General features: G+C 34.5%; 1 protein-coding gene across 2 annotated transcripts in view; it reads left to right on the top strand.

The window, feature by feature from the left end:
• The window catches only part of LOC136037316 (protein timeless-like), a 174,962-nt gene that overhangs the window by 58,875 nt on the left and 91,720 nt on the right, over positions 1–24,367 (top strand). Inside the window, exons 8-10 of one of the 2 annotated variants that reach the window (XM_065719986.1) lie at positions 6,127–6,270; positions 8,851–9,096; positions 19,843–19,985. In XM_065719986.1, the coding sequence (XP_065576058.1) occupies positions 6,127–6,270; positions 8,851–9,096; positions 19,843–19,985 (533 nt within the window). Of the gene's footprint in view, positions 1–6,126; positions 6,271–8,808; positions 9,097–19,842; positions 19,986–24,367 lie in introns of both variants that reach the window. The other variant, XM_065719985.1, reaches the window with a different exon arrangement.

Genomic DNA, 24,367 nt, shown 5'->3' with positions numbered 1-24,367 from the left:
TCCAGTATAAAATTTTTATGGAATTTTCACTCTTGGAAACTTTCCTTCCCATTGAAAATTCTTGCGTGAAAAATTCCCCCTCATCCTTATCCCCCCAGAATGTCTGCATACTTTCCATTAACAAATACTATAAGTAAAGAATGGGTAAATTTGATGACTTACAGCCCCTATCCCTGGGATCTGTGGTTCTCCAATCTTTTTGTCCACTTGAAAAGGGCACTAGAACTTATAATTTTCGCTCGAATCAGCCCTCTCCCAATATTCTAGGACCATTGGTTTGGTATGATCAGCCTTGGAAAAAAGCAATAACAACTAAACACGCACCTGTGATCTTTTTTCTGGCAAAAAATTCAAAATTCTACATTTTGTAGAAAGGAGCTTGAAGCTCTAAAGTAGGTTCTCTGATATACTGAACCTGTTGGGGTTATATTCATTAAGATTCCTGGACTTTTTGGGGGTGTCCTCATTTTTTAGAAAATCAGAAAAAAATTTTCAGGCTCGGAGCTTTTTATGGGTAACATTAAACTTGACAAATTTTAATGAATTTGGAATCAGCATAAAAAGCCAGTTCTTTGATGCGTCTATTGATATAAAAGTTCCTTTTTTTAGAATTTTTGTTACTATTGGGCCGAGTCGCTACTTACATAACGTTGGTTACCACAAACTGTTTGATAAATATTTATCACCATTTAAGTTTTTGTGTCACATTAATAGTTTGTTCTATAAATAGAAGTAATTTCCTTTTGACGAGTTTTTGTCGGAAAATAGTGTTGGCGTTTGGCACCAAGGTGGTACTAATTGAAGACTAATATAGCAGAAAATCCAAAGATGGCCGAATCATTCATCCTTGGTGTCCTTGAGGCTCTACGAGCTGGTTGAGAAATCCTGAATTTTAACTCATGGTAATTTTTTGGATATTGGAGAGAGGAGGCGATACATTGAAAATGATAGAGCTAAAAATGATCCTTATCAGTGTCCCATGTGTAGAGAGGAGGAAGATACTATCTATTTTATGGGTGCATGTAGGAAGTTAGTAGATTTGAGAAAGGGGCACTTTCAACGCATTTTGGAGGGGATAATTGGCTTGGAGAAATTTCAAAAAGTAAAAGTTTTGATGACTTTAAAGGGTTGGTTAGATTTGTTAGAGTGAGCTTGGCGTATAGAAAAAAATATTTTTATAAGTTGTGAGTAGTTTTGGTTAGTTAGGTTTTGAGTTTTTAACATTTTTTGTGCTTTTATTTTTTTATTATTATTATTTCGTGTACAAGTATTGTGTGTTATTTTGGATTCTCACAGAAAAAAAAAACGAAGAAATATAAAATGTTTTTTCCACGAAAAATACAATATCAATTAAAAACGAACAGAAACTAATTTGAAAAACTTTTTCCACAAAACAAGTTTTTCAAAGAAAAGTAAAGACCTCCATTGAGCCAAAAAGGAGCAGAAATAAAGTCAAATATTCTTTTAAACGTAAACTACCACAAATCACTATCAATAAATAAATGAAACTCAAATAGTGTTGGCGTTTGGCACCAAGGTGGTACTGATTGAAATTGGCAAGAATTTGTTTTTTTCTTATTGTTTTATAGGTTTTTGCCAATATTCCTATTTTCTAGAAGAAAAATGAGTAAAATAAAGTCAGATAGTGAAACTAGTTACTAAAACATCCGTACACGCTACCCTCCAAAGGCATAAGGCGTTTAACAGTTAGCTCCAATTTCCTAGGGTGGGCCAGTGGCATCAACATACAAAATAGCAGGGAGAGGGAAACACGGATTTTTCAAGATCTAGGTGGAGGAGGAGAATTGTTTTTTTTTTCAATGAAAATATCCCCAAAAAGTTTTTATTGATGAAAATACCAACAAGGTATTTTTCAAAACCTAGGGCAAGGGAAGGAACAAATCAATTGGGGAGTCAACCGCTCCACCTTTGATTCCCTGTGGTGGCATTTTACGAGGAATTTGAAAATGTGGTTAACCAATTTAGAACAGAATCCAGTGAAAATATGATCTTCAGTTGAAATATTAGACTTACTTGCCGACTTGGTAAAATGCTGAAAAAAAAAACAAAAAAAAAACATATAAATATTCAATGTGCTGTTGATTTGATTAATTCCAGTGACCAAAATGATGTCAAAAATAGATTAAATATTAGTTAATTAAAAATATTACATGTCATATGGCGATTGTTTTTTCGGGAAAAGTATTATTCCTCATGGTGACGTCACAATAGTGTGCGTGTAATTAAACCCAAGGCAAAGAACCCCTGTTGCTGAACCCCCGTGCAACTGAATCCTCTGCAATTGAAATCCCGTGCAACTCATCCCCCATTTAAATGAAACCCCGTGTAACTGAACCCCATTGAACTGAACCCTCGTGCAACTCAACCCCTGTACTCAGTTCTTCAATATTCTTCAAATATTAGGTAACATAATGGGGTAAAATACCGATGCAGCCGAAATTAATTGGAACTTTTTTGTTAATACATTACGTGTGCTTGTTTAAAATAAATCAAAAAGGTTTTTCAAAAAAAAAAGTTTCTGACAAATGAAACTCAAAACAAAGAGGAATTAAAATAAACGATCATAGAAAATATGGGGTTTTGTGGAAAACAGAAAACATAGGGCTATGGGGGGTTTTGTCAACCCTGGATGAGTAGTTATTTGACTTGCCAAAATGACATGCCAAAATTTTGATCAGATGTCTTTGGAGAGATTGCAGCTAAAAAGGGCATGGGAGGGGGACTGGTTGACCTCCGACCCTTTTCCAACATTCCCCTAAACATGCCCTGAAAATTGAAACTTAATAAATACCTTCAGCTGTTCTCGAGATATTGCAGCTACATCTTCTTGTAAAACTGGATGCACATAGCATCTCTTAGTTTAGTTAAAGATGCCCCTAAATATTCCCCGGACGATCTGACGGCTGAATACCACAGTCGTTCCTTAGGTATTGCTGATATTTCCTTTTCACAATCAGAAAGGAAAAATTGTTTTTTGATTGTGTTTATTATCCTTCTCGACATTTCTGTATAAGTTTGACCTTACCACTCTAAGTTTTTTTGAATATCCAGAATCAAGCGCGCCCTCATTGTTTTAATAAAAGAAAACCTTATATATTAACAATAGGCAATTTGCATAACTTATAGCGTGCGCGCTGTGGGGTGGGGTTGTGATCCCCAGATGCATAGGTGTTAATCTTTGGACTGTTTTAAATAAAATGGCTATCTCAAGATTGTGATCAGATGCATTTTGGGAAAAAAAGGCGTGGTGGGTAATAGGCTTCCTATCACTACTGACTCTTAAAAAGCGCACTAGAACTTAAGATTTCCAATCGAATGAGCCCTACCAAGTTTAAACGAAAACCTTTTCCATAAAAACCTTATGTGTTGACAGTGGACAATTTGCATAACTTACCACCCTTGCCCCATGGGCTGCTGTTGGGGTTGTTAACCACGGAGGCATGGTTATTTGACCTTTAGACTATTTGGGACAAAATGGCTATTTCATTGTTCTGATCGGATGCATTTGGGGGAAAAGGTTGTGTAGGGGGAGGGTGAGGCTGGTTATCCTCCGATTACTTTTCATTCTTAAAAAGTGAATTAGAGCTTTCGATTACTAAACGAAGGAGCCTTTTCCAAAGTTAATAGCCTCTTCCATAAAAATCTTATATTTTGACATTGGGCAACTTTCATAACTTACTGGGAGCTGGAGAGGGGGTGGGGTAAATCCTGAAGGCATTGCTTTTTGGCCTTTGGACTATTTAGAACAAAATGGCTATCTCGAAATCTGATTGAATGCATTTGGGAAAAAAAGCGTGAGGGGGGGGAGGGTTGCCATCCGATAACTTTTGAATTTTAAAAAGGGCACTAGAACTTTCAATTTGCAATTGAATAAGCCCCCTCCAAAATTTATACGACCACTCCTTCCATATGAAGTGCGTCTGGGAATTTAATAAATCACTGAAGCATTATAGCTTTTTAGTATACGCAACGCTATAGTGTTGCATCTGATACAATTATGTTCCATGTACTTACTATGTTGTTTTTTTCTAGTTGTTTTTTTGTAGTTGTTTTTTGAGTAGTTAAGACTTTGGACTGTTGAATAGGGAGCCAGCAATAAGCTTAATTTTGCGTCGTCGATAAATTCTAATTACCGCAACTTGAACTTAGCCTATGTGTCGACCAATAGAGAACAAGGCCCCTCCCATATCCTATTTTTTAGCCACAATCTGCCCAAAGACATCTGATCAAAAACTTGGTATTGCTTTCTTGTTCAAAATAGTCTAAAAGTCAAATAACTACTCGTCCAGGGATGACAAAACCCCTCATAGCCCCATGTTTTGTTTTCCCCAAACCTCCCCTTTTTTATGATGGTTTATTTTAAATCCTGTTCGTTCTGGGTTTCAGTTATTCTTTAGTAGTAATATTTTGTTATTTTGAGTTTGAATTATTATAAGAATTTATTTCTGATGGTCTAAGTTTAATATGGCTCTTTACTTTTCTTTGAAAAACTTTTTTTCGGAAAAATCATTTGAATTAATTTAAAGAAAGCGCATGTTATGTATTAACTAAAAAGTTTTGAATTAATTTCGGATGCATTCGTTCTTGACGCCTCGAAATGGACCAAAAGTCGATTTTCTCCGATTGATAGCTCTCAGTGTGAGTAGACTGAACCAATGGGACTTTGACGGAGACAGTCAACTCGGGAAGAAGTTCTATTTTTGGGTTTTCGAATTTTCCAAAAACTATATCGGTTTTTGCTGCGAAAAACTCATTTTTGCTCATCCACTTGAAAATTTTGGAGTGTGTGTGGCAACTTTTGCTACAGCAACCATAGATCAGACCCTATGTCATGAAATTAGTCTGAAATCGTGAGCCCTTTTCGTTATCTAAATTCACAAAGTTCAGAAATTTTTATCACAGATGTTTATTACTAAATGTTCAGGAAAGGTCTGATTCATCTGAAAAAATTCATATCCAGAGATTAATACGTAACGAGAATGGCTCGTGTCTCGACTCTCTGCCAAAGCAGGTAATAAACCTTTTCCAAACGAAACGCTAAGGAACTACAAGCCCAGAAAATATCACAAAGTGAAAATGACGAAAAAAGAAAAGTGATAAAAAACCATCATAGTATGCAGACAGGACCAAAGGAACACCATTAACTGACATGAAAAAAGAAGAAATAAATTCGGCTTTAATTGTTTGAGACATCCTATTTTCTTTATTTTGTGGCAACAAGACAGATCTTTTTTTTACGAATGATCTTGACTGGCATTTATTTCATGTAGGTGTTTTCGAACACCACACTGCCTTTCCATGACGTACAAATAACAGTTAGATAGGGGTAAATCTTTTTACTTGACAGTGAAACAACAACAGAAAATTTTCTGGATATTCGGTCACATATACAGTGGCCGTCATCAGCAGATAAAAATCAGTCAGTTTATCTTCTGATGACGGCCACTGTATACCTAACCGAAATATCCAGAGATCTTTTGTTGTTATTTCACTGTCAAATAAACGACTTGTCCTTATTGAACCGTTATTTGTAAAAATATATTACATGACTTTAAAAAACAAACAATTACAACAAGATAGCAACATATTAAGATTTTAACTTGTGTTTTACCCCTTGATATTGCCTCATATTTCTAGAATACTGAAAAACTAAGCACGGGAGTTGAGTTGCACAAAGGTTCAGTTAAATAGGGTTCAGTTGAACGAGGGTTAAGTTAAATGGGTTCAGTTACACGGTGGTTCAGTTAAACGGGGTTTGGTTGCACGGAAGTTCAGTTGCACCGAGGGTTCAGTTAAAAGAAGTTTAGAAGGTTCAGTTACAAGAGGGTTCAGTTGCGCGGAGGTTCAGTTACGCGGAGGTTCAGTTGCACGGAGGTTCAGTTGCACGGGGGTTCAGTTGCACGAGGGTTCAGTTTCTTGAGTTCAGTCCCACGAGGGTTCAGTTGCAATGTAGTTTCACATAATATGTCTATGTGCGTGCTATTACTAGATCTGACAGAATAATTTTTAATCGCAAAATTGAATTTTGTCGAGCTAAAGTGCAAAATTTTGCTCTATAAAGATCCACACCCTATTATAAATTTAATTAATTCTGTTCTCTTATAGGAATGGTCAGTGACTCTAGTACAGGTGATAGCACTTCTTTACAAAGACCAGCATGTGGATAATCTTCAAAAGATGTTGTCGGCGTGGACGGCAGAAGACACTTCAAGTGCAACTTCAGACGATGAGTCCAATACTTCACCACAGGTAGTTTCAAACTAATATATAACTTATGTAGCTAAGACCAAACTTATTTACACATATAGATGGCTTTGCCAGCTCTGCCAGTTCATCTGGCTTCGCTGGTTAGTATCCCCTCGCTTAATTACTTGGGCCTTCAACCCCCTTAGATGACCCTCGGGTCGCTGGGGCCTCTCTGGGCTACGCGAATAACGGGCTTAGGCCTCGATCATTGAAACATATGAACATGTTTTACGGTTGCTATTTTTCGAAAATAGCTTTTTCTTTGTTTTACCTTTTTACAAAGTATAATACCATATGTTTAAAAAAAGTTTAGAATTAATCTAGGATTATTGGCAGAAAACCAAGTTTCTAGCTTGACAAATTCTACTGCAAAATGAATGGAAAGAATAATGGAAAAAAAATCAGCTGATTTTATAAATATATATATTAGCAAAAGAGGTCTTAGCCTTTTTTTTACAAAGTATAATATTTATATTAAATAGGACGTTCTGAATGACTCTGTCAGTTCCAAGATTATTAGCAGGAAAATTTTAAAATTCTATATTGAACAATTCGGCTGTAAAATAAACAGAAAGAATAATAGAAAGGCGAACAGTTCATTTCATGAATATACTACTAGCTGGCTAGCTATATAGCTTATTGCTTTTTTTTACGAAGTATAATACCTTATAATTAATAGAAAGATCAGAATTACTCTGCCAATTATTATTAAGCCAATCGTATCTGCCAATTATTATAAAGATTATTAGCAAAAAAATTTCAAGTTTTTAGCATGAACAATTCAGCTGTAAAATGAATAGATAAAATAATAGAAAGACGAACAGTTGATTATATAAATAATATATAATATATTGCATATAATGTAATAGATAATATATATATATATATATATATATATATATATCTATATATATAAAAATAAGTTGTCTGTCTGTGGATCTGTGGATCAGGTGACGTCATGTTTCTGTGTCGGCTGACGTCATGAAATTAGTTGTCGTCATTTTTGTTATGACGATGCTTAGTATATTGTAAAACACATTAATTTGGTTAATAATATACCATTTAAAACACCAAAATGAACATGCTGGAGTAGTCACTCGGTGAGAGAGGGTGTCAGAACGGAGAATGAAGGTCCCAGGTTCAAATCCTGGTTAGGCTAAAAAAGGTAAAAAACTAGAAACTAAAAAAAAAAAACTGAAAAAACTAAAAAAAGGCAAAAACTACAAAAAAAAAACTAAAAACTAATAAAAAAAAATAAAAAGGCTAAAAAACTAAAAAAACTAAACAAAGGTAATAAAAAAACTAAAAACTAAAAAAAAAACTAAAAAAAAGGAAAAAACTGAAAAATAGAAGAGAAAAAGAAAACTAATAAAATTAAGAATAAAAATAAAAAAAGATAAAAACTAAAAAAAAAGTAAAAAGAAAAAGCGAAAAAAAACTAAAAAAGCTAAAAAAAAAGGTAAAAACCAATAAAAAACTAAAAAGAAGAAAAGGAAAAAAACTAAAAAAAATTTTCATCTAAAAAACTAAAAAAAAACTAAAAAAGGTAAGAACTAAAAAAGAAAAAAATAAATGACGACACTCAAAGAGAAAGCGACCGGGACAAAAGGAATGTTCGATTAGCAATCAACAAAGCACCGGGACACAGGGAGTATAAATGACGACCAGGACATAAGTAAAAAAAAAAACTAAAAAAACTAAAAAGAAGGTAAAAACTACAAAAAAACTAAAAAGAAAAAAAAACTAAAAACTAATAAATAAACTAAAAAAGAAAAAAAAATAAAAAAGGAAAAAAATAAAGGAGAAAAACAAAACTAAAAAACGAATGTATATACAGACCGGGACACCGGGATACAAATGACGACCGGGACACAGGGAATATAAATGACCATACATAAGCCATAATGACCAGGACATAAGTAAAAAATATAAATGACGACCGGGACACAGGGACACAACTACATCGGGGACGCCGGGGGGCACAGGGGGATATAAATGACGACCGGGACAGGGAATGGTCGATTAGCAATCACCATCAACAAAGCTCAAGGGCAATCATTAGAATCATGAGGTATAGATCTGAATACGGATTGTTTTCCCATGGACCATTATATGTTGCATGTTCAAGAGTCGGTAAACCTGACAATCTATTTATATGCACAGACAATGGGACAGCAAAGAATGTTGTATATTCGCAAGTTTTACGTAGTTAAAAACATATATATATATATCTATCTATATTCACAGGTGGGACATAGGGACACAACTACAATGGCGCGTAACTAATATGGCGCGTAACGACTTACGCGCGCGGGGGTGCTTGGGGGGGGGGGCGAAGCGCCCCCACCAACTAGGTGTTGGGGTGGCGTGAAGCCCCACCCCAACAGCTAGTATATATATAAACTGCTAATGACTGCTTTTGCCAGTATCTACATATTTATATAATCTATTATACATTCTATATATATATATATATATATATATATATATATATATATATATATATATATAGAATGTATAATAGATTATATAAATATGTAGATACTGGCAAAAGCAGTCATTAGCAGTTATTTTAATTTCCAGGGAAACAACAATCAAAGTATGGATTGTTCATCTGCTTCTTCAGCAAACTCTGGCTGTAATTCCAATGATATTCAAGATGGAGACAATTCTACAGCGAGTCGTGACGACTTCAGCCCTAAAGATAAAAATTCTCCAGTGCCCATCCCAAGTCCTGAATTGATGGAGCAAGGCTTTCAAGATAGGAGCTCTCCAAAGGTTTCCTGTGACATGCAGAATATGAATAGAAATGCTCCTGTTTGCTTGGGAGTAAGTAATACCACTAGAGCAATTCATATACTTTAAAAATGAACAGAGGATAGTATGATATTTTAACTATTTTTTTAGATAATATTTTCTTTGGGAGGAAGGAGCTGTGACATTCGTTTTCAATTGTCTATCTATTGACTTTGCACGTAGGCACGTATGTGGGAATTTTATTTCCCACATACGGAAATAATAAAATAACGCTTATTTGATAGTTGGAATAAGAAATGCCCAGGGATTTAGGGACTCAATTTTAGGGTATCAGGTGAGGGTCTGGCTCAAAATCGCTCCTTCCCCGTATATGTGCCTGTTCGAACTGCATAATGTTATTCTTAACTATGTCTAGGATTTTTGTATACAAGAAAATTAAACTTAAATTTGGTTGTATGATAATTTTGGCTCTCCCATTTTCGCCCTTTATAAACAATGATTTCCTTATAGAGCAAGAAATGGCGGAAAATAATTGGAAAGGGTCAAGTCAGTTGATATTCGTCATCATTTAAAAAATCAAGATGGGGATCGGCTGGGCTTGGCACCGACCCCCCCCCCCAAAAAAAAATGGGAGGATATATATATATATATATATATATATATATATATATATATATATATATATATATATATATATATATATATATATATATATATATATATATATATATATATATATATATATATATATATATATATATATATATATATATATATATATATATATATATATATATATATATATATATGTATATATATATATATATATATATATATCGCCTCGTTTAAAGCACTTCCTGTAAGCCGAATATAAGCAGAAATAAACTACCACAAATCACCATAAAAAAAAATAAATGATTTTCAAAACGAAAAGAAATTACAATAAATAACCAAGCCAAATTCAAAACAATTAAAAATTAACATGAGTAGGGCTAAGAACACCCATGCCTTCTCAAGACCAGAACATAATTTGCATTTTGCTGAAAAATATAATGACGGTGGATTATCAGTTTAATGTATATATACTGATATTTGTTCCTTATAGTTTTAATAATTTCTTATTTATTAGATTAAAAATTGTGAAAACGTTTGAACTGTATTTTGTTTTAAGTAAATTGCAAATTATATTCTGGTTTTCAGAAGGCATGGGGGTTGTCAGCCCTATTCATGTTAAATTTTGCTCGTTTTGAGTTTGACTTGATTATTTATTGTAATTTCTTTTCGTTTTGAGTATCATTTATCTATTGATGGTGACGCTTTTAGGATGATTTGACTGCACTTATAAATCAGCACAATAAACATTGTGCTGATTTAGTTTTAAAGCAACATTCAATTTTAAAGCATAACGTGTCAATTGCATAATTGAGGGGGATTGACATATCCAATATCCCTAGAGACATAGTTGCTTGCCCTTCTACTATGCTTAACAAAATGGCTGTCTCTAAATTTGGATTGGGTGTGTTTGGAAAATGAATGGGCTGCTTGCCCTCCAATCTTATTTTACTATAAAAGGGGCCCTAGAGCTTTTAATTTTGAGCTGAATTAGCTCCTTGAAAAGTTTCAATGATATTTCTAGCTATTATAGAGCAACACTGTTTATTATACGCCTTTTGAAAACACTCTTTACGCCCTAAACACTCTTACACTCTTATAGAGCAACACTAAACACTAAACACTAAAACACTAAACACTCTTATAGAGCAACACTGTTTATTATACGCCTTTTGAAAACACTCTTTACGCCCTTTGAAAACCTACATGTGTATAGTTTTTTCGTTTAATTGGAACTCTCCCTAAAACTTTCACCTTAATACCCTTAGCCTCATGAGTTACAGTAACGTAGTGGTATTATTAGTAGTATAGACACAGTGCCTTCTGGCTAGTTTAAATTCCACCAGAAGTTACCCTTATAAGTGTAACTTAATAATGTAAGGCGTTCTTGAGATAATGCTTTGTCACGTTTACAAAAATCCACATGCTCATAGTTTATTTTGATTTACTTCAACATCCGCCAAAATATTCTTTAAAACCTTCACCTTAATACTCATAGCATGCGTAGTAGCAGTAGTTTCAGTAGCAGCGTGCGCATAGCACCTTTGATTTCTTCTACATCCCCTTCAACACTCGCTGAAAATTTAAAATTAATGCCGTCAACCGTTCCTGAAGCATTTCTGACACGTCTTCTTAACAACCTATGTGGGCATACTGCGTTTAGATTTAGTTCCATACACTAAATTCCAAATTTTTCGCATTAGTACCCTTAGTTTTAATAGCAGCAGCATTAGTAGTAACCTTAGCTTTAGTCGCAGTAGTAGTACTAGTAGTAGAAGTAGTAAGAATAGTTGCAGTTGCAGTAGTATGGGTGGAAGCAGTAGCATTAGGATGTAAATAATTCCTTTTGGTTAGTTCAGCATCCCCGCAACAACCCCTGTTAAGTTTCAACTTCACACACCAAACAGTTCTTAAGATTCCAGTTACGGCCTTTGGACGACGTGCATAAAGATAGCGTGCTGTAATTAAGTTCACCCCCTCCCACCCAAAAAAACCCTTAAAAATTCCACCTTCATACCCTTAGGCATAGTTGTAATAGTAGACACAGTAATAGTATTGGTATTACTAGTAGTATTATTAATTGTGATGGTAGTAGTCTTAGTAGCAGCAGTATTAATAACGTAATGAATTTTGGTCAGTTGAACATTCTTCTCATTAAGTCCTGGAAGTTTCAACTTAATACAATTAGCCATTACTATAACATTGCTCACATGTCCTTTTGATAGCCTGTTTGTTCATATACTTTTTGAAAATTTCAACTCAATGCTCTTAGCCTTACAAGTAGTTGCAATAGAAGTGGTAGTTGAAGTTGTAGTAATAGTTAATGTAGCAGTGATATTAGTATTAGTCCTAGCGCCTAGCGTGCACATATTTTGTTTTTTGGTCAGATGTTCTCCCCTTTTTAGTATTCTTTGAAAGTTCCAACTTAATACCCAAACCAATTATTTGAGATACGCTCTTTTGACAATGTACATGCACATAGCGTCTTTTGATTTAGTTCAGATTTCCCCTCAGTATTGTAAATGGAGTAGTAGTGGTAGTTGTAGTAATAGTGGTAGTTGTAGTAGTAGTGGTAACATGCAAAATTGCCTTTTTGATCATCTCCCTTATGATTTCCTAATAGTGCCAAATTAATATGCTCGGTCTTTCCTGAGTTAAGCCCTTTTTACAATCTATATACACTTAACGTGTTTGATGTAGTTCAACATTCTGCTCAAAATTCTCTGAGAGGCTTGTCTGAATGCCCTTTGTTTTTTTGGAAAGTAAAGTTCAAAATACATACTTTTCTCGATAATTTTACTATATGTAAGCAATGAACGAATTACCCTGAGGACTGTGGGGAGGTTGACATCCCCAAGACATAATTACTGGATCTTTCAACAATGTTGAACAAAATAGCTCTCTTAAAATTTTGATCGGATTTGTTTTGTGGAACGATGGGCTTGGGGGGAATGGCTGCCCTCGGTTCGTTTTTGTCTCTTTAAAGGGCACTAGAACTTCCGATCAAATAAGCCCCATCCGATCCGAAGTTTATACGTCCACCCGTTCTATAAAACCCCTATATGCCCCGGGGCATAACTTACAACCCATGCCCCAAGGCTCTGGGGATTGCGTCCACCCTGAAGACATTGCTATATGCTCTTTTACTTTTGAAAATGAAATCGCTATCTCACAATCTTGATCGGATTCGTTTGTTGAAAGGAGGATTTTAGGGAGGGGGGCTAGTGGCCTTCCATAATTTTTTACCCTTAAAAGGGAACTAGAACTATACATTTCCAAATGAGCTTCCTCTAAAGTTTACATGATCATTCCTTCCATAAAAGCTTTATATACCCACGGGACACAACTAAAAACCCTTGCCCCCATACTTTAGGGGTGTGTGTCAACCCCAAAGGCTTTGTTATGTAATCTTTGGACTGTTTTGAACAAATGCCTATCTCAAAATTTCTGTCAAATGCATTTTGGTGTCAAATGTTCTCTCTCTCAAATGTTCAAACATTTCTGTCAAATGTTACTTTGACTATTGAAAAGGGCAATAGAACTTCTATTTAACAATCCAATGAGCCCCCTCCGAAGTTTATACAACCACCTTTCCTATAAAAAGAAACCTATATGCCCACAGGGTATAACTTACAACCCTTGCCCTGAGGGCTGTGGGGGGTTTGTCATCCTCAAAGACAACCTTTCAGCTACGCTGATCGTGATGGGTACCTATACATTTTGATTCAATGTCCTTGGGGAAATGATGGGCGCGGGGAGGAATGGTTGCCCTTCAATCTTTTTCCACTATTAATAAGGACATTAGCCCTTTCAGTTTCCAATCGAATGAATTCGTATTGACGTTTCTACGACAACTCCTTTTATGCGAAGTGTCCTGGTCTAAACAAACCAAAAAAACAAAACAAATGATAATAAATAATGCATTACGCTACATCGTTCTTTACTTAGTCAGCGCTATTGCGCTCCCTGTGATTAAACATGACCAAGCGTATGTGATAAGTATCCTTAACCATCTCAATTGGTTCAGTGTGCAACTGGAAGTGGGCTCTAAAAAGGGGACAAAGAACTCTGCCCACCAAAGTGGATAAATAAGTATAATGGAATCATTTGTTTCTTGTAATGAATCTGTCAATGACGTAAGACGAAAACAAACTTTGTCATATTTATGTAAAATACTAGTTTTGCTGATTTATTTTCACAGTTAAACGTGGCAATGCTCATAGAAATGTGGTACTGCTCATAGAAAAGTTTGGGAGGGGTGTGCCCCCTGTATTTTTTCGCCCTCTCCCTCATATTTTTGAAAATATTTTTTGGAGTATATTCACTGGAAACTACTTTTTTTAGTATTTTCATTTGAAAAATATTGAAAAAACAACAAATTTCTCCTCCCCTTAAATCTTGAAAAATCTTTCTGACGCTTAAATAGGAAGTAATTTAAAAAAAAAAGTCATCTTGAAGTCTCTGTTCTGTTGAAAATATTCAAATACATGCCAAGCTGCAAGTGGTTGAGAGTTCAGCTCTAACTATGGAAGTTAGGGAAAGTAAAACCATTCATTCCTTATTTAGTAAAATTCTGTTTTTTAGTAAATCATTTATTAGTAAACTATTACTTTAGTACTAGTAGGTTAAATACACTATTATTAAGTAAATTATTAATCAAGCATTAGCTGTTTATTAGAAAATTATTCAGTAAAAAAAAAAGATTGTCTACAGCCATATTTGTCTTTAAACAAACTTGAAAAAACTCAATTTTGTATTGCTCTGAGCCCCCTGGAATAATACTCTGCTATAGATAGAAATGATTATGTTTGCTTGGGAGTGAAGAATCTAGTTCATACGCAAGTGAATGTACTCAACGAAGATTAAAATACTGAATATAATTAATTAATTCGTTGAATGTACTCAACGAAGATTAAAATACTGAATATAATTAATTTTAAAAAACCGATTTGTGAAAAAATTAAGTTTTTAATATACAATGTCCGTTTGTATTTAATTTTGGATTTTCCAACGTTCTGCCGGCAGTTTTAGACAGATTTCAGGTGTAATTCAATCCACACCATCATTATTAACTAGGGGGTGGGGGATTAGGATAGAATCAGTTTGATCTTTGTAAGATTACAAGAATATACTCTCCAACTAAATGTAAGATGTAACACTACGAGGTCCCTAACCATTCATTTCAAATAACAAAACTGAAAACCCTGATATCCCGCGATAATAACTGAAATATGAATGGTATTTGCTAGAGAAAGCTTATAAGAAAAAAGACTAAAAAAATAATAGTTAAAAAATAGACAACGAAAAGGATTTTTTTTTAATGTATAAAAGACTTATTTATATTTTCGAACTTCTCGATACCGTATTATACAGGCTGTATAACAAACTTATTTTCTTATAATATTTGGTGATACCTTAAAAATAAAGTCTCATAGTCGGCTGACCGTCTTAAAGATAAAAGGCCATCCATTAATGTATTTTCCCTGGGGAATAGCTATCATCAAAAGATGTTAAGAATTTGTGGTTTGACTTTGAAATTTGACTGAATAGACATTGAAATTTTATTTCCCTTTTGTTGTTAAGTTTGTCAATCAATTCTAGTGGCACTGTTGGGAACTCTCAGAGCGGCCAAGCTACTCAAATGACAATTCTTTTCAACTGATTTTCAGTTTTTCAAGCAATTTGCCTTGAAAATTTTTAGGGGCTGACCTTTCCTGAACTGAAAAAAGAAAATTCTACTCCGTTAAATTGAAATAGTAAATTCACAATTTCTGATAGCGTAAGTTTCATTGAAACTGAATATCTGTATTTTTGGCACATGACTGGATAAGTTAAATGGTTTTTCGATTATTCCTGGGAAAGTAGGTGTCGAGTTCTAGTTTCCTGTTGTTTATTTGAATCTCTTATTCAAACTCTACGAGATGTGGTACACTAGCTAAAAGAGGTTATAATGGACGTGATTGGATGATTGTTTAAGGTATCTGAATAATAAATTAAGCCTGAATAAGTTTCCAACCTTAAATTCATTCAGGTTTGGATGAGTTAAATTCATTTATTCTGTCTGAATTCATTTCTAACATAAAATCTGTAATAAAGTCTGGAATTCGGAATGTTTTTCAGGCTGAATGTACGCGTCATATAGCCAAAACTCTTAACTGACTTGATTCTTGCCCAGACACTTTTCTCTACAACTTGGCTTCATTACAGATATCACTAGACAACCAGGGGCTGAATGTAGGCTATTGAACTTGTATAGACATTCCTTATCCGAAGGACAACAAACTAGGCAACAAAATTACCTGTTCATCCCTACTTCTGGCATTGTTAATCCTTATTAAGTCGTTTTGACTGAACAGAGTTAACTTATTATATGCTGATTGAGTTGAAAACAGCGTCCACTATACACTGAATGATTTTTTAAATCACTAGACAACATTGTAAACAACTTAATTTAAATTATTACCATGAACAGTAGTTCCCTGTTCATCCCTACTTTTGGCCTTGTTAATCCCTGTTTGGTCGTTTTGACTAAATAGAATTAATTTATTATATACTGATTAATTTTTTCAATCACAAGACAACAGTGTAAACAACTTAATTTAAATTATCACTATGAACAGTAGTTCCCTGTTCATCCCTACTTTTGGCCTTGTTAATCCCTGTTTGGTCGTTTTGACTAAATAGAATTAATTTATTATATACTGATTGATTTTTTTCAATCACTAGACAACATTGTAAACAACTTAATTTAAATTATCACTATGAACAGTAGTTCCCTGTTCATCCCTACTTTTGGCCTTGTTAATCCCTGTTTGGTCGTTTTGTCTAAATAGAATTAATTTATTATATACTGATTGATTTTTTTCAATCACAAGACAACAGTGTAAACAACTTAATTTAAATTATCACTATGAACAGTAGTTCCCTGTTCATCCCTACTTTTGGCCTTGTTAATCCCTGTTTGGTCGTTTTGACTAAATAGAATTAATTTATTATATACTGATTGATTTTTTCAATCACAAGACAACAGTGGACAACAACTGAATTTAAATTATCACTATGAACAGTAGTTCCCTGTACATCCCTACTTCTGGCATTGTTAATCCTTGTTTGGTCGTTTTGACTAAACAGAGTTAACTTATTATATACTGATTGATTTTTTCAATCACAAGACAGCAGTGTAAACAACTGAATTTAAATTATCACTATGAACAGTAGTTCCCTTTACATCCCTACTTCTCGGATTGTTAATCCTTGTTTGGTCGTTTTGACTAAACAGAGTAAAGTGCCCTATATATTCGGCAGGTTATATCCCATATACGTGCTCTGTTTCTTCAAATTCCAAAATTAGGACTATTTGATTATTTTTATTTTATTAGGCTATTTAATTGATCCTGATTGTTACAGTTAAATAGAAATAATCTTAATTGATTTTAAATACATTTAATTTGGTTGTAATAATAATAAGAACAATTTATGACCTGCTATACAATCGATAGACTGTTGATTTCTCGCATGTCTCTAAATTCTTATCCTTGTTTATTTTATAGCTTTCAAATGAGAGACAGTACTGGCTCAGATCGCATTCGATCGAAAAGACTTTCAGCGTCGTTTTCTTGAATCTCCGTCTTTTTTATTGTAGAGTAATGACATAACAAAGAGGGCTAGACCAATGAGTGGAAACTGGCGCTATTGTAAAAAAGAAATCACCAACGCCACCTAGCGTCTGGCGAAATTTGGCATTTTTTAAGCCTAATTAATTAGCCATGATTTGCACTCAACAAACCTAGTCCTAGTAATATGTAGGCCTAATTTTATTAACAATGCAATTAGGCATAACCCTTGGCCATCATAGACAAATAGGCTAGTCCTTATATATATCTTTTAAACAGTAGGTTAGGCTACCCTGAACAGCCAAATACTTGTTCTTAAGACCTAAACAGAGACTTCACCTTTAAGTGACGTACATATTCAGATCAGGCCCAAAGAGCATGGGAAACTATGAGTTTTCAATACTATTTGGTTAGGCCTTTACAAATTATAAAGTTTCACTTGAATTTTTTCTACTTATTTAAAGACATTCTTATCATTTCGCTAGCCACTACGCAGCGTTTGGCGCTAGTAGTTTTCAACTCCTATCTTTCCATGTTAAATCGCTGAAATTTCCACTCATATAGTTTTCCTGCTCTTTGGGCTAGACTAAGACTTTTCGAAAAAGGTATATCGAAAAGGTGCTCAGGGTTATTGAATTTGTTTCCTATTTCATTGTACGTAGAACATCGAAATTATGAAGACTATCAGATGCCTATAAGGCTCAACAGGAAAGGAATTCAGCGTCATTTTCTTGAGCCTAGATCCTTGCTTATCGTAGAACAGTGGTTCTCAACCTTGTTCAAATTCCTTACCTCTTAAGAAAGGTTTATCATGAAGTACCCCCAGCAAAAGCTAAAAGAACATTGAAAACATTACTAAACATAACCGGGACACATTTTTTAACAAACTTTCGAAGTAACTGAACATTTTCGCACTATTATTTTTTGGGTAAGTGACCTAATTCAAAAGAAAGAGACACGGAGATATTGACTGCGAAATCTGTTTGCTTTCTCACTATTGTCAATAACAATTTCACAAATGGAAGAATGTCCATACTTTTGACGGTGTAGCGAAAGCTGAAACAGCGGAATTTCTTAACTGGAGAAAATAGATTGCTATAAAAATGAGCAATCTAGTGATTATTCAAACACGCTACATAAATTTAATATTTTTAGGACCATAACATGGGAAGTAACTTTTTATTTAAAACGTAACAGCTATGTTACGAACGTAACCTATGTGGCAATCCTGTCAAGACGTTGATTCCGCCATTATCGAAATTTTTTGCATACTCTCTCCCCACTTGCTTTTACGTAACCTTGGGGGTACATGTACCTCAAGCTGGGAATTACTGTCGTAAAGCATTGAACTAATGTAGAGTACTAGCTAACACGCGAGCAAAGTATAATTAAAAGGCCCCCAGGGCTACCTTACTGAACTTTCATGTCCTATTTTATTGTACTTAGAGCATTAAAAATAATGACGCATACTAGTTCAGATCCTAGTGTCTGAACTAGTGACTATTAGGTTCGATTGAAAAGGTATTTCAGCGTCATTTTCTTGAATATATGTCCTTGTTTTATTTAGAGCATTGAAAGCATGCAGATTATTAGTCCAGACACCGAAGAGTTTCGATTGAAAAACTGTTCAGCGTCATTTTCTTGAATCTATATTCTTGTTTAATGCATAACATTGAAATAATGGAGACTACTAGTCAGGACACCGAAGAGTTTCGATTGAAAAGGTGTTCAGCATCATTTTCTTGAATATATATCCTTGTAAAATATAGATTATTGAAATAATATTGATTACTTGTCCAGGTGCAGATGAGATTCGATTGAAAAGGTGTTTTGCGTCATTTTCTTGAATCTATATGTAGAGCATTGAAATAATGTAGATTACTAGTCAAGACGCCGATAAGGTTCGATTGGAAAGGTATTTTATGTCATTTTCTTGAATCTATATCCTTGGTTAATGTAGAGTCTTGAAGTAATATAGACTAGCCCAGGTGATGACGAGCTTTGATTGAAAGGCGTTTGGCGTCATTTTCTTCAATAGATATGCTTGTTTAATGCAGACCATTGAAAAAATGTAGATTACTAGTCAAGACGCCGATGAGATTTCAGGATCCTTTGTCTGAGAGGGAGAGGGTTCGAATACTAGTGTACCCAATTATTAAGTTTGGGATGGGGTCAGTGGTGTGACTGTAAGCTCAGTCAGAGTCGACCGAACTCTAAATGGGTACCTGGAGAGATCTGGGGAAGGTAAACAGGAAGGGTGTGCGAAAGCACAGAATGTTTAGGCCCAACCCCCCATTGTACTTCCTGGCTGAAGGGCCAAGAAACGGAGATCAGCACCGTTGGTAGGAACTGTAAAGTCTAATGCCGTATTCTTTACCTTTTTTTTTTACTTTTACCTTAACGTAGAACCTTGAAGTAATATAGAATACTAGTCCAGATTTCGATGAGACTCGATTGAAGCGATGTTCAACATTATTTCCTTGAATCTATGTTTAATTTAGAACGTTGGGATAAAGTAGATTATTAGTTCAGACTTTGATTGTATGGGTGCCCCGAGTTTTCATCCTCAATTTATATCCTTTTTTTATTGTAGAACATTGAAATAATGGAAAGCACTAGCTCAGACTCTGATAATGTTCGAACAAAAAGGAGTTCAGCGTCAAAGTTGATGAAAACTCCACGCACAAGTGAAGATATTTGTCGAAGAAAAGTGACAAAGCGTCGAAAAACGACAAGGTAATACCTCTTTTTTTCAGCATTTACGGGTTTTACAGACGGAGTGTTTGAAGATAACAACCCGTATTTATGTAATACGGGTTTACTTTATACCAGCTTTTAACATTGCTTACAGTTTAACCCTCATTTCGAGCTTTTTTATGCTTTTTGAATTTTTGAGATTGACTGCATATAGGTGATTAATTTCAGTAGTATATTTGGAGAAATTATGTCTTAGAAATTATTATGAGCATAGATGAGCATTGTCAGTGTAAACAAACCCATGAGGTTGTGTTGAAACTAAGCCATGGTTTGCAGTCCTAAATTATAGGACAGATGCACTTTTTCTCATTTGCCAGGTCATCATTAAATTCTAGAGATCCTATATATATATATATATATATATATATATATATATATATATATATATATATATATATATATATATATATATATATATATATATATATATATATCTATATATATAATATATATATAAATATATATATATATATATATGTATATATATACATATGTATATATATATATATATATATATATATATATATATATATATATATATATATATATATATATATATATATATATATATATATATATATAGATATATATATATATATATATATATATATATATATATATATATATATATATACATATCTATATATATATCTATCTATATAAAAATAAGTTGTCTGTCTGTCTGTGGGTCTGTGGATCTGTGGATCAGGTGACGTCATGTTTCGGCTGACGTCATGAAATTAGTTGCCGTCATTTTTGTTATGACGATGCTTAGTGTATTGTAAAACACATTAATTTGGTTAATAATATACCATTTAAAACACCAAAATGAACATGCTGGAGTAGTCACTCGGTGAGAGAGGGTGTCAGAACGGAGAATGAAGGTCCCAGGTTCAAATCCTGGTTAGGCTAAAAAAGGTAAAAAACTAAAAACTAAAAAAAAAACTGAAAAAACTAAAAAAAGGCAAAAACTACAAAAGAAAGCGTGCCGAGGAATCACAAGAACAGAAAGAAAACAGGCTTGCAGCTGATAGAGAAAGTAAGAAAAGAAAGCGTGCCGAGGAATCACAAGAACAGCAAGAAAACAGGCTTGCGGCTAAAGAACGCAAAACAACGCAGTTAGATGAAAATCCACCTGGAAAGCGAGAGTCAAAACATATCAAAACTGAAAATGATAGCGATGATGATTGGGTTTGGGATTTTGACTTGGATAAGGTCATCAATGCCTACCAGATTTAAGTTAAAAAACAAAGGTTCGGCGATATGTACTTCATAGTGACGCTGAAAAATAAAGAAGAAAAAAAAACTGAAAAAATGTGAAAAACTAAAAAAAAAACTAAAAAGAAAAAACCACTCAAAGATAAATTACAGACCGGGACACAAATGACGACCGACACAGAGGGAATATAAATGACGACCAGGAACCTCAAAGAAAAATTACAGACTGGGACACCCGGACACAAATCCCGACCGGGAATATAAATGACGACCGGGACGCAGGGACACAACTACAACGGGGACGCCGGGGGCACAGGCGGGATATATAATTGACGACTGAGACACAGGGATTGTTTGAATAGAAATTACAGACGGGGATACCGGGACACAAATGACGACCGGAACACTGGGACACAGGGAATATAAATGAAGACCGGGACACTCAAAGAGAAAATACAAACTGGGACACCAGGACACAAATGACGACCGGGACACAGGGAATATAAATGCTATTTATATGCACAGACAATGGGACAGCGAAGAATGTTGTATATTCGCATGTTTTACGTAGTTAAAAATATATATTTATATCTATCTCTATTCACAGGTGGGACACAGGGACACAGCTACAATGGCGCGTACCTAATATGGCGCGTAACGACTTACGCGCGCGGGGGGGCTTGGGGGGTGCGAAGCGCCCCACCAACTAGGTGTTGGGGTGGTGCGAAGCGCCACCCCAACAGCTAGTATATATATATATATCTATATATATAAAAATAAGTTGTCTGTGTGTGGATCTGTGGATGGATCAGGTGACGTCATGTTTGTTCGCATATGACGTCTGAATTATTTCACACTAATACAAAAGAAGAAAAAAACTAAAAAAGGTAAAAACTACAAAAAAAAACTAAAAAGAAAAAAAAAACTAAAAAAGCTAAAAAACGAAAAAAAACTAAAAAAAGGTAAAAATCTAATAACTAAAAAAAAAACTGAAAAAAATAAAAAAGGGCAAAAACTACAAAAAAAAATAAAAACTAATAAAAAAACTAAAAAAGCTAAAAAACTAAAAAAACTAAAAAAAACTAAAAAAAGGTAAAAAACTAAAAAAAACTAAAAACTAAAAAAGAAAAAAACTAAAAAAAAGGAAAAAAACTGAAAAATAAAAGAGAAAAAGAAAACTAAAAAAATATGAATAAATATATATAAAAATAAGTTGTTTGTGGGTTATGTCTGTCTGTCTGTCTGTCGAGTGACGTCGTGTTTGTCCGCATATGACGTCTGAATTATTTCACACTAATACAAAAGAAGAAAAAAAACTAAAAAAGGTAAAAACTACAAAAAAAACTAAAAAGAAAAAAAACTAAAAAAGCTAAAAAACTAAAAAAAACTAAAAAAAGGTAAAAAACTAAAAAAAACTGAAAAAACTAAAAAAAGGCAAAAACTAAAAAAAAAATATAAATTAGCAATCAACAAAGCACCGAGACACAAATGACGACCGGGACACAGGGAGTATAAATGACGACCAGGACATAAGTAAAAAAAAAAACTGAAAAAACTAAAAAAATGGTAAAAACTACAAAAAAACTAAAAACTAATAAAAAAACTAAAAAATTTAAAAATCTAAATAAACTAAAAAAGAAAAAAAAGAAAAAAGGAAAAAAATAAAGGAGAAAAACAAAACTAAAAAACGAATGTATATACAGACCGGGACACCGGGATACAAATGACGACCGGGACACAGGGAATATAAATGACGACCGGGACACAGGGACACAACTACAATGGGGACGCCGGGGGGCACAGGGGGATATAAATGCCGACCGGGACACCGGGACACAAGGAATATAAATGACGCCCGGGACACTCAAAGAGAAATCACAGACTGGAACACCGGGACACAAATGACGACCGGGACACAGGGAATATAAATGACGACCGGGACACAGGGACATAACTACAAAGGGGACGCCGGGGTGCACAGGGGGATATATAAATGACGATGGCGACTCAGGGAATGGTCGATTAGCAATCACCATCAACAAAGCTCAAGGGCAATCATTAGAATCATGAGGTATAGATCTGAATACGGATTGTTTTCCCATGGACCATTATATGTTGCATGTTCAAGAGTCGGTAAACCTGACAATCTATTTATATGCACAGACAATGGGACAGCAAAGAATGTTGTATATTCGCTATCATTAGAATCATGAGGTATAGATCTGAATACGGATTGTTTTCCCATGGACCATTATATGTTGCATGTTCAAGAGTCGGTAAACCTGACAATCTATTTATTTGCACAGACAATGGGACAGCAAAGAATGTTGTATATTCGCAAGTTTTACGTAGTTAAAAACATATATATATATATATATATATATATATATATATATATATATATATATATATATATATATATATATATATATATATATATATATATATATATCTATATTCACAGGTGGGACATAGGGACACAACTACAATGGCGCGTAACTAATATGGCGCGTAACGACTTACGCGCGCACAGTAGCAACAGCTATGTTGCTGCTACGGAGCAGGATTTCGGAGTCTTCCTTCTTGTTAAAAAGGGATCAACAGTTAGCCTAGAGGAAATTAGGCAGGGTGGGCCTATGGGACACTATCGGCTTAAGAACAGGCGGGCTGTCCTAGATGGGACACACGGGGGTTTGGTCAAATCTCTTCAGACTCGGTATTTTAGGTGTTCTGGATGTCTTGATTTTCACCAGGTTTCGCTGAAACACTTGTTTTGGTGAAAGACAATTGTCACGTTTTCTCACTAGTATCGAAATAGCCCACCCTGTACGCCTTCTCCTTTCATTTTTCCCTGCCCGGCATCCACGTTTCTTTCGTGTCGGTTTGTTTCCACTGGTGGACGATGCCCCATCTGTGACTTCTCGCAGTAAGTGAAATGAACTGTAGTCCAGATAGATGGCGCCAAAATGGCGGAAAGGAAACGCAACTTTATTAAGGCAGTTTTGGCCCAGCGACGGCTTCAACACGAGTGATTCTGGTACTCAAAAATAGATCGGAAAAAGCTGCATAAGTCAATACCATTTTCACCATGAAGAACCAACTTTCGCCCACAAATATAAAACTAAAATGTGGTTTGATGTTTC

The sequence above is a fragment of the Artemia franciscana genome, chromosome 16 (assembly GCF_032884065.1).
Source record: "Artemia franciscana chromosome 16, ASM3288406v1, whole genome shotgun sequence".
Taxonomy (NCBI): domain Eukaryota; kingdom Metazoa; phylum Arthropoda; class Branchiopoda; order Anostraca; family Artemiidae; genus Artemia; species Artemia franciscana.
This window is presented reverse-complemented; position numbering and strand designations above follow the sequence as displayed.